Below are 11,504 nucleotides of genomic sequence, written 5' to 3' on the forward strand. Positions count from 1 at the left end.
ACAGTGTAACTGAGGCGGAATGAGGGGAACCACCCCGCATTCGCCGAGGTAGACGGAAAACCACCTTAAAAACCATCCACAGACTGGCCGGCACACCGGACCTCGACACTAATCCGCCGGGCAGATTCGTGCCGGGGACCGGCACGCCTTCCCGCTCGGGAAGCAACGCGTTAGACCTCGCAGCTAGCCGGGCGTGTACATCAGACTCTACTTGCATGGCAACAACAATTAACCTATGCGATAGGAACGGAAATCAGAGTTTTCAGCATCAGAAGGAAACTTTAGATCCTAAGAATGATTATATAGTCACATAAAGAAGATTAGTTGACTATAGGGTCACAGAGTATGAACTCTTACGTGTACCGGAGATCTCCTTGTAGCTAATCACCCGTGACATGCACATGTTTGTGTAGTTAGAATAACCTGTAACGACCCTGAGCATTCTTTCACTACACAAACAATAATCTATGAATGCAAGACGAACTTTTACATGGGAATTTCGTGAGAGTCCATCTGCGGTGAGTGCTGGCTGAGCTGCTACATTTACCATCGATCTCCTGTATAGTTACTTAACTGAAAATCCTGAAATCGCTCAGTATAGACAATGTTCATAACTTTGAGAAATGTCCGGATTATTAGTGGCTAGACGGGAGCAAGACTATCACAAATCGCCGAAGTTCAACCGTAGTAAAAACGAACTCTCGTGAAAATGCGTTTGATTGGATACCGCACCCAAAAAGCTTCCCCTGACGTTTTGCACGCGCCCGGCTACCCGCTAATCCAAAGAGCTATGCAAGACACTGCAGCATCGATACGTGTGTACATTTGCTAGTGCGTCCTTGTACATGACGAGGTAACGTCATGTTGGTGTGTTAGTGGAACGAGGCGAAACGCAGTCTTTTTTCATATTATTTAAGGTCATAGTAACAACTGGCGTCCGACTGATGTACACTACTAATTTGTTGTTTCCTTTTGAAACCTACAAAAAGAATATGCTAAGACAGCATGAAGCTTTGCATGATTGACATAGCACTGAAACAAGGCAACAACAAGGGGTGGTTTAAATAATTAGTTATATAAAGTGCGTTTATATACTTGAGTACCTAGAAAATGTGTGGAATTATACAAATGGCTACTGTTCTTATAGATTATTCGTGTGCAGTACTCACGCGGAACCGAAGATCTCCGACAGGTGGCGTTGCGTACGGTATGCCGAGGAACTGGTTGTAGAGAGCGCCGTTCAGTGACGTGGCCACCACGCCCCTCAGGTCGCCGTTCTCTACAGTCACGAAGACGTCGTCTCCCTGTAACAAGTGCTCTGCTCAACATTCTAAATAACAGTGAGAGCTACATTTAAAATACTGTATTCAGCTGCACAGAAGGGACTACCTGAGCAAGCAGGAAGGGTTATTGGATCAGATGCATCTATGGTTATGTGTAGCGATAAATGGAGAAGACTGCAAGCTGGAAAACGCTACGTTAGTTTAATAGCATTGTAGAGAACAAAGGGCGAGGTAACAATCATTAACTGCTCAGTGCAAAGATAAAATCTAAAATATGGAAACAGAACCTAGAAACTAGATTTGACAAAACAGGAGGAGCAGACTTCACATTCCAGTTTGCCTAAGCCGATTTAAGAGCCTTATAGCAGCCTTAAACCTCGTCAGAAGGCTCTCAGGACGTAAAATGGCACTTGACGTTATGTGAATTCGCATCTTTAATGTGTGACTGGCACACTCTAACTCTGTAAATTTCAGAGTCAATGAAATTGTAATTATTTTGCAGATATTGCTCCTCGAGTTGTAAAGAAAGCTACGAGCAGAGAACACGAAAGGAAGTAGCAGAACTCCGACCCTAGGCTTCCCCAGGACAAACATCCCACATCGAGGAAGAGCTTCGTGCAGGGAGCTGGAGTCAGTGACGTTAACGTGTAGGCTGGACATTCAACACTGGACGGAATCATCTCCTGAAAAAGTAGCAGGTGGGCACAGTAAAAAACACGCCAACTGAAGCACACTGTATAGATGAAACCTGAAACTCTGTAACTGCGCACACGCTCTACATGCTACCTTACGGCGAGCATTAGTGGGTTCGTCCGGTTCCACAATCTTTTCTCCCCTTACATGTTCCATTTACGAGTGGAACGTCGGTAAAGCACCGTATGAGCTGTTATCTGTGTGATTTTCTCGTCATCGTCATGTCGCGAGAAGCAAATGAAAGAGATATGCTGACCTACTCTTCTTGTAGCGTCACACATCGAAATGTCAACTGTACACCTCTTCGCGATACACAACGCCTCTCATCTATCACCTGCGACGAGTTTGTCAAACATTTCAGATGCGCTGTCGTGTCGACTTAACGATTCCGAGAAGAAACGCGCCGCGTTTTGTCGAATATCCTGTCTCTCTTCTGTTTATCCTACTCTGTAAGTTTAACAGACCGATGAACAGTAATCTAGAATCTGTTGTTGTTGTTGTCTTCAGCCCAGAGACTGATTTAAAGCAGCTGTCAATCTCGAATCTAACAAAAAAAAGTTTTGCAAACCGCTCCTTACGTGGATACGTGACGTTTCCTTAAGATACTCCCATTTAATCTCAGCCTTGCCTCTGCTTTTTCTACTGTTTTATGCGGTCACACAGCTTTATGTCGCTGGTGATCTCTACTTATCGGTATTTTGATAACTGTTTCCAGTGATTTTTTTTCCAACAGCGTAATCTACAAGAAATGTATCTCTTCGCCTGTTTTTGGGCAGTACCTTACGTTTATTTACTTTCAAGGTCAACTGCCAGTCTCTGCACCAGTAATCGATCTGCAGCAAGTCTCCCTGCGTTTCACTGCAGCCCTATGGCGTTGTAGCCTTCCTGTGAAAGCATCAACGCCTCACGAAAGCTTCGGTGATATCCACTTGAACAGTGATATACACTGAAGTGAAAAACGTAATGGGATAGTGATACGCACACATACACTTATCAGCCAGTACATTTATGACCACCGACCGACTATGGATATCAAATGGGGAAGGCGCGCGATCTATCTCAGTTTGGACGAGGGCAGATTGTGATTGCCCGGAGGCTCAGCACGACCATTTCGGAAAGTGTACAACTTGTCGGGTGTTTGAGGAGTGCTGTGGGGAGTGTCGTCAACACGTAGCAGAACCAAGGTGAAACCATGTCAGACGTCGTGGGGTTGGGCTGCACCCCTCATCAGAGATGTCGGACGTCGTATGTTGGGCAGACTGGTAAAACAGGACAGGCGGCGGACTAAGGCGGAACTAACATCAGACTTTAATGCTGGCCGGAGTACAAGTGTGTCTGATAACGCAGTGCACCGAACACCTCTATAAATGGGCCTCCGCAACCGATGACCAATGCATGTGCCAATGTTAACGACACGACATCGGCCACTACGACTGGAATGGGCACGTGACCATCGGCAATGGACGTTGGCGCAGCGGCAGAGCTTTGCATGGCCTGATGAATCCCGATACCTTCTTCATCGTGCCGATTGGAGGCCGCGAATTCGTCGTCTTCCAGGGGAACAGCTCCTTGACACCTGTACGGCGGGACGGAGACAAGCTGGCAACGCCTGCTCAATGTTCTGGGGAACATTCAATTGCAAGGCGCCATGATGGCAAAGGAGTATCCTACACTGGTAGCAGACCGCGTACACGCCTTCATGACGATCGTGTTTCTCGGCGGCAGCGGCATTTTTTCAAGATAATACGCCATGTTACAAGGCCAGAAGTCTGACGGAGTGATTCGCTCGCCAGATCTGAACCCGATGGAACACATCTGGGATGTGGTTGACTGTGACTTCAGAGATTCCCCCCCCCCTCCTCCCTCCCGGAATTTATGGGAATTATGTGACTTATGTGTGCAGGTGTGGCGCCAACTCTAGCGACCTACTAAGGCCTCACTGCCTCCATGCCACGATGCTTGGCCACTATTATCCATGCTAAAGGTGTTAGGTAGGTGGTCATAATGTTCTGGCCAATCTGTGTACAAATGGCTTTAGTATACGTACACAAGGTATAAAAGGGTAGATGGACGCACGAAGTTAATTAACAGGCTTTGAACGCAGAATAGTGGTTAGAGTTAGACACATGGAACACTTAGTTTCGGAAATCGCTAGGGAATTCAATATTTTGCGAACCACAGTGTCAAGAGTGTGCTGCGAATACCAAATTCCAGACATTACCTCTCACCACGAACGACGTAGTGGCCGGCGACCTTCACTTAACGGCTGAATGCAGCGGCCTTTGCCTAGAGTTGTCAGTGCTAACAGACAAGCAGCACTGCTTGAAATAACCGGCAGAGATCAATGGAGGATATACGAAGAAAGCCCGCATCTCGTGGTCGTGCGGTAGCGTTCTCGCTTCCCACGCCCGGGTTCCCGGGTTCGATTCCCGGCGGGGTCAGGGATTTTCTCTGCCTCGTGATGGCTGGGTGTTGTGTGATGTCCTTAGGTTAGTTAGGTTTAAGTAGTTCTAAGTTCTAGGGGACTGATGACCGTAGATGTTAAGTCCCATAGTGCTCAGAGCCATTTGAACCATTTGATATACGAAGAAAACATCCATTAGAACAGTGCTCCAAAATTTGGCGTTAATGGGCTATGGCAGCAGACGACCGATGCGAGTGCCTTTGCCAACAGCACGATATCGCGTGCAGCACCACTCCTAGGCTCGTGATCATATCGGTTGGTCTCTAGACGACTGGAAAACTGTGACCTGGTCAGATTAGTTTCGATTTCGGTTGCTAAGAGCTGAGGGTAGCGTTCGAATGTGGTGCAGACCCCACGCAGCCACGAGCCCAAGTTGTCAATAAGGCACTGTGCAAGCTGGTGGTAACTCCATAATCGTGTGGGCTGTGTTTACATGGTATGGTGTGGGTCCTCTGGTCCAACTGAACAGATCATTGGCTGGAAATGGTTATGTTCAGATACTTGCAGACCAGTGTAAACCTTTCGTGAACTTAATGTTCCCAAAGAACGGTTAAATTTTTATGGATGACAATGCGTAATGTCAGAACATTCTGGAAAATTAGAGCTAATGCTTTGGTCTCCCAGATCACCTGACATGAATCCCATCGAACGTTTAGGGAACATAATCGAGTCAGCTCATACACAACATCGTGCACCAGCAACTCTTCTACAAATAATGACGGCTACAACCCCAGCATCGCTCATATTTTTGCATGGGACTTCCAATGACTTGTTAAGTCCGTGCCAGGTCGCCCTTCTGCAATACGCCGGGAAAAAGGAGTTCCAGGACGAAATCTGGTGGTATCCCATGTCTTTTGTCTCATCAGTGTAAATGATAATCAGTAGCGGCCCTATAACAGTTACATTTACATCTGAAGTTCTCGCGAAGAAGGACGTGTTGAGTTCCAAGTGCAAGGAAGTCCTGAATCGAATCGGAAATCTGATACTCAGTAAGCTCGTTTTATGATCGCTAAACGGCGTTGCGAAATTTTAGCTAGTGCCTGTCGGAAATCAAGAACTGTGGAAGAAACATGATGGAATGCAACTATAATAGTAGCTATAGACAAGTCTCGACTTTGAAAAATTTCCTCGTCTGTCAAAATCTAGACGAAGACATCGATTAGCAAGACCTAATGTTGACAAAGGGCAATTTCATAAAAGCAGCAGAATATCGAGAAGCTAAGCTTATCGATTAGCGTACCTCTTGAATCACGGGACGGCGAGGTACAGCCGCTACCCGCGTTGAGAAGGCCGTAGCAATCAGCAGGAGCACGACGGAATGCATGTTTGCGTGTGAATGGACGCCATGGTAGTGGCAGTATATATTCCCACAGATCGCTGAGAAATTATCTGTTATCTGCTTTACGATAAAGCAAATACGATCAGTAACTTCAGTTCAAGTACCTTACATCGATTCGAGGAATCATATTATCTCTTTTCTTGGAGCATTAGAAGTGATGTTTCTTTCTTATATTTTTACCGTGGGAGAGATGGTGACATCGCCCCCTTAGTACAGTAACTAGATAACTTAAAATAGATGTTATTGAAAGAAATCGCGTTTGAAAATTTCTCGGAATTATAAAGCTTCACCTTACACAAAGTGTCTGCAATGTGAAGTGTTTATTACTTTTAAAATGGTCAGTACTGTTACGTTTCTTCCAGTTTTCCTTTGCAAATGATTTTTAATAAAAAAAGTAGATATCTACTTTTGTCCTGCTATAGATGCCGAGGTACCTGCTTGTAATTTCCAACATAAACCAACTGCGAGCTATCATTTGCAAAGAAATACGTAGTAATGTTGAAATGCCAGAATTGTTTTAATCACACGCTAAAATGTCGAAGCTTCTGAAATACACTCCTGGAAATTGAAATAAGAACACCGTGAATTCATTGTCCCAGGAAGGGGAAACTTTATTGACACATTCCTGGGGTCAGATACATCACATGATCACACTGACAGAACCACAGGCACATAGACACAGGCAACAGAGCAATGCACAATATCGGCACTAGTACAGTGTATATCCACCTTTCGCAGCAATGCAGGCTGCTATTCTCCCATGGAGACGATCGTAGAGATGCTGGATGTAGTCCTGTGGAACGGCTTGCCATGCCATTTCCACCTGGCGCCTCAGTTGGACCAGCGTTCGTGCTGGACGTGCAGACCGCGTGAGACGACGCTTCATCCAGTCCCAAACATGCTCAATGGGGGACAGATCCGGAGATCTTGCTGGCCAGGGTAGTTGACTTACACCTTCTAGAGCACGTTGGGTTGCACGGGATACATGCGGACGTGCATTGTCCTGTTGGAACAGCAAGTTCCCTTGCCGGTCTAGGAATGGTAGAACGATGGGTTCGATGACGGTTTGGATGTACCGTGCACTATTCAGTGTCCCCTCGACGATCACAGTGGTGTACGGCCAGTGTAGGAGATCGCTCCCCACACCATGATGCCGGGTGTTGGCCCTGTGTGCCTCGGTCGTATGCAGTCCTGATTGTGGCGCTCACCTGCACTGCGCCAAACACGCATACGACCATCATTGGCACCAAGGCAGAAGCGACTCTCATCGCTGAAGACGACACGTCTCCATTCGTCCCTCCATTCACGCCTGTCGCGACACCACTGGAGGCGGGCTGCACGATGTTGGGGCGTGAGCGGAAGACGGCCTAACGGTGTGCGGGACCGTAGCCCAGCTTAATGGAGACGGTTGCGAATGGTCCTCGCCGATACCCCAGGAGCAACAGTGTCCCTAATTTGCTGGGAAGTGGCGGTGCGGTCCCCTACGGCACTGCGTAGGATCCTACGGTCTTGGCGTGCATCCGTGCGTCGCTGCGGTCCGGTCCCAGGTCGACGGGCACGTGCACCTTCCGCCGACCACTGGTGACAACATCGATGTACTGTGGAGACCTCACGCCCCACGTGTTGAGCAATTCGGCGATACGTCCACCCGGCCTCCCGCATGCCCACTATACGCCCTCGCTCAAAGTCCGTCAACTGCACATACGGTTCACGTCCACGCTGTCGCGGCATGCTACCAGTGTTAAAGACTGCGATGGAGCTCCGTATGCCACGGCAAACTGGCTGACACTGACGGCGGCGGTGCACAAATGCTGCGCAGCTAGCGCCATTCGACGGCCAACATCGCGGTTCCTGGTGTGTCCGCTGTGCCGTGCGTGTGATCATTGCTTGTACAGCCCTCTCGCAGTGTCCGGAGCAAGTATGGTGGGTCTGACACACCGGTGTCAATGTGTTCTTTTTTCCATTTCCAGGAGTGTACAATGTTATTCATTCACTATCTCACGTTCACACCACAAAATATCAAAAACTATTGTCATTGTCAGAAGTCATTCACTGCACCACCAAGGATGATTCACATCGTTCCGGATCTCTTTCATGAGGAAGGTTTTCGTAAAATGGCCGATATTCCGATCATAGTGCCGGAAGCACTGACTTGAACAGTGATATTAAATCACTGTGCTTTTTTTTTGTTATAGGCAGGATGGACGTTTGTAAAGATTTGGTATCTGCCGAAGAGAGCTCCTTGGTTTTACTTATTTTCTTGTTACAGTCCAGAGCAATAAGCTCCTCATCAAACTCTTCCTCAAATTGCATAACAAATGGACGCTGAATAGTAAGTTTAACCAACACATTCCCTACCTTCCAACTGGCTTCCTGTTCCCATCTTCTTAACTAATAGTTCATTTTACGATTCAGATGATACTTCCAAGCCACAATCTTCCAAAGGTTTGTTTCTTGAACAACATAAGGTTTGCATCTATGATTATATCCAGTATAATTGTTCAATGACTCAGTCAATAAACTGAGGTCCTTTTATTTTTTGCTGAGGTAGTGAAGTCCGAGGTGTTAAATGTCCACGAGCCCTAGATGGTGGAACGAAACGGGGAATGCAGCCATGTTGAACATCTGGACTTGGTGAGTATCCGGTATCGAGAAATATTTCTTAACCGTATTTGGCTATATACGCTAACAATAGCTTCAGTGTCAGGGAACTTGGCTTCAAGAAGCACAATATTCGTTTTAAATTTGACGGATTTGGAGATACTTGTTTTAGATACATTGCATTTTGATATACCGTTCCCTAGTTGGTGACCTTAGAAACATCATTTCCCTAAATCACTTAAGGCAAATGCCGGGATGTTTCCTGTGAGAAGTGGACTGCCGATTTCCTTCCGCAAACTTACTCAGTCCGAGATTATGCTTCGTCACAAATGACGTCGTCGTCGACGACTCGAAAAAATAATCTTTTTTTCTTTTTGTTCTGGTATCATTAACTCCTTATAGGCCATAGCTATGGAATTTGCAATGAATAATTAGGTTCTCAGTTACTTTGAAGGAAACATATTGTACGATTGATAAAATGGCTGCGTTGTGTATTCTAGTGTTAAAGTTATTAAAGATGTGTGGAGAGAAGGTCTCAATCGCATTAACACTTCGTGGCGTCAGGACAGCATTTGACACACGATGGCTTTTTACGGAAGTTGAAGTGCTGTATGTCGTTCTTATTACACTGACCAGATGAAATCCCACTTGGGGAGGCGGCTACAGATTTAATTATTCGAAAGAGAATTTTCATATTAATACAAGCTAAAATATAGCCTTTATGAGGGATCTGAGCAGGGCTTCTCGTATTTCTAATACTCATAAATAAAATGGTCTGTAGTTAATACATCTTATTTTTCTCAATGCACAACCTCCATTACGCAAAATATCCCAATATTCAGCTTGTAAGTCTAACAATTTTATGCAACTATTTTTTTGTGATCGATGAGGTATGTATTTTGTAATAACGTATTTAGCTTTGAACAAAGAATACATTTACATAATTAGAGGATTATTTGATACATAATGATGGTAGCGTTCATTTTCATATGAACTACTACAGGGTTACATGAAAATATTTATTAAGTTATAATTTAATAAGCACTGAACGTATGTGAATTGTGTTAGCTTTAACACTCATTCTTCTAATTTGTACTTACGTTCGTAAATAATTATTACGTGTCGCCTTTCCTAAGGAATTGTAATTAAATGTATCGACAGACATACGATATATGGTGACGTCCTCTCACACACCAGCAGAGTTGTGATCTATCCGACTACACGAATTATTTCCGATACTCGAACTTTTTTGGTCTCTACTAATTGGCGTATTACGCCAACAGCGTAGTCGGCAATTTAATCAACGTTATTAGTTTTAAGGTTCCCGTGAGGGTAATGAAAGAAAGACGACATTTTTAAACGTTTCGCTAAAACTAATTACGGTTACAATTCAATCCAAACTTGACACTTACAGGCACAGTAGTTTCGTAGTCAAAATGCCTTGTGAATACAACTACGTAATTGCTTATTTTTGCTGTAAAAATTCACAAAACTGTCAACTACAATTTACACTGTTTATTTTACAAATTGTAAGGGCTCGACTAACCCGATGATGTAATAAGGCTAATCAATGAAGACCAGAAAAGGTCGGGTGTGGGATATAATTCCTGCAGTCGCAACCTTTTTTTAGCATTGAATTACACACACACACACACACACACAGAAAGACTGCACAGCTACTACAGAGATTTTTTTTCAGTACTTACGTGACTGTTGCTGCTGGGTATCTCTTGCTGGAGACTGTGTGCATGTTGCTGCTGCTTTTGTTGGAGCTTTTCAGCCTCAAGCTTTGCTTCCAGCTCATCCTGTATTCCTGGTATGTGATCTGTAACAGGGATGGGCATCAAATAAAACTTTGAACGTCAAATCACAGCTACAAAAATACATTATACTAATATGATCAAAATTATTTTGATACTCACAAGACTCCTGTGGGATTTCCACAGGAGATTGGATCTCGGCAGAAACAGGCTGGACAATTCGCTATTGTCCAGCCTCCTCCCATCCGTCCTCGCATTCCAAAGCAAAATCCCAGAAATTTTCCCAATTTCTGCATCATAAGACCAGAACTATGGAAAAAAGATTATTTACTCCTGTAGAAGATCGTCTTCTTCTACAAATACATGAAATTTGCCGCTAATGTCGGAAATGTTGCATCAGAGTTTCATTTTAAAATGTTGATACAGAACTGTGACTAAAACAGCGGACCGCAGCAGAGTGAGGATGAGGCAGGTGGATGGGTGGCTTATATAGACTCTCCACATTTCACAGGCACTGCTTCATTTTAAATGGACGTCCAGCAGGGAAGGTCAATTGATGGAAAGTTCCGAAGGACTATTTTTAGGAGCCAATGAGATTAAAAAATTGACTGAAATTTCGATAATGTTCTTGTCTGAGTATAAGGTGCTGCGACATCACACTTGTTTGTCAGGGGCTGCAGCAGTGCTAACGCGAGGCAGGACTATCTCTCTCTCTCACTATCCAGTAGGTCTTTGTACCTGGACTGTGAGGTGGCCTGATGTGTGATCCGAGACAGAGCTCTCTCTCTCTCCCTCCCTCCCTTTTTGACCATCCAGTGGGTCTTTCTACCCAACTGTAAGGTGGCCTGATGCATGACATCGGAGGCTGGACAATACTAGAGCGAGACAGGGCTATCTCTTTCCTCCGACTAGGACCATGTGTTGAAACACACCAATTTGTTTTTATTTTTAAGTGGGTTTCTCATTTGTAGGACTATACTGCAAGTTCCATTGTCCTTTGAAACACTGAGCCTGAAAGCAGACCATCGCTGGACGAAAGATGCAGCCATATTATTTGGATTGCTGCAAGTGGGTGGGGTCCATGGTTCCAGAGCTGACTGCCAGATGCCGCTATGAGCGGCACGTGTGACGCACCGCATGGTCATGGCTCAGTCAACTACAAAGCAACGCATGAGCAACACCTCTTCCCTGGCAACCGTGACCACATGCCATGCCTTGCTGCATGTTAAATACACAATTACGAACACTGTGTGTAGCAGTTTTAAGCTCTGCTGTGCTGACACCCAGTAATTTACAAATCTTTTTTGCACTGTTTTTATATCCTGCAACATCCAACAGTAATTAACAGATCTCTCTCTCTCTCT

At 45.1% G+C, this 11,504-nt stretch overlaps 1 protein-coding gene across 1 annotated transcript in view; it reads right to left on the minus strand.

The window, feature by feature from the left end:
• The window catches only part of LOC126095547 (acetylcholinesterase-like), a 47,046-nt gene extending 41,282 nt beyond the window's left edge, over nucleotides 1-5,764 (minus strand). The window contains exons 1-2 of the mRNA XM_049910326.1: nucleotides 5,681-5,764; nucleotides 1,170-1,304 (exon numbers count right to left, since the gene is read on the minus strand). Coding sequence (XP_049766283.1) covers nucleotides 1,170-1,304; nucleotides 5,681-5,764 — 219 coding nt within the window. The remainder of the gene's footprint in view (nucleotides 1-1,169; nucleotides 1,305-5,680) is intronic.
• Nucleotides 5,765-11,504: the final 5,740 nt, after the last annotated feature.

This window comes from Schistocerca cancellata, chromosome 8 (genome assembly GCF_023864275.1).
Source record: "Schistocerca cancellata isolate TAMUIC-IGC-003103 chromosome 8, iqSchCanc2.1, whole genome shotgun sequence".
NCBI classification, from domain to species: Eukaryota; Metazoa; Arthropoda; class Insecta; order Orthoptera; family Acrididae; genus Schistocerca; species Schistocerca cancellata.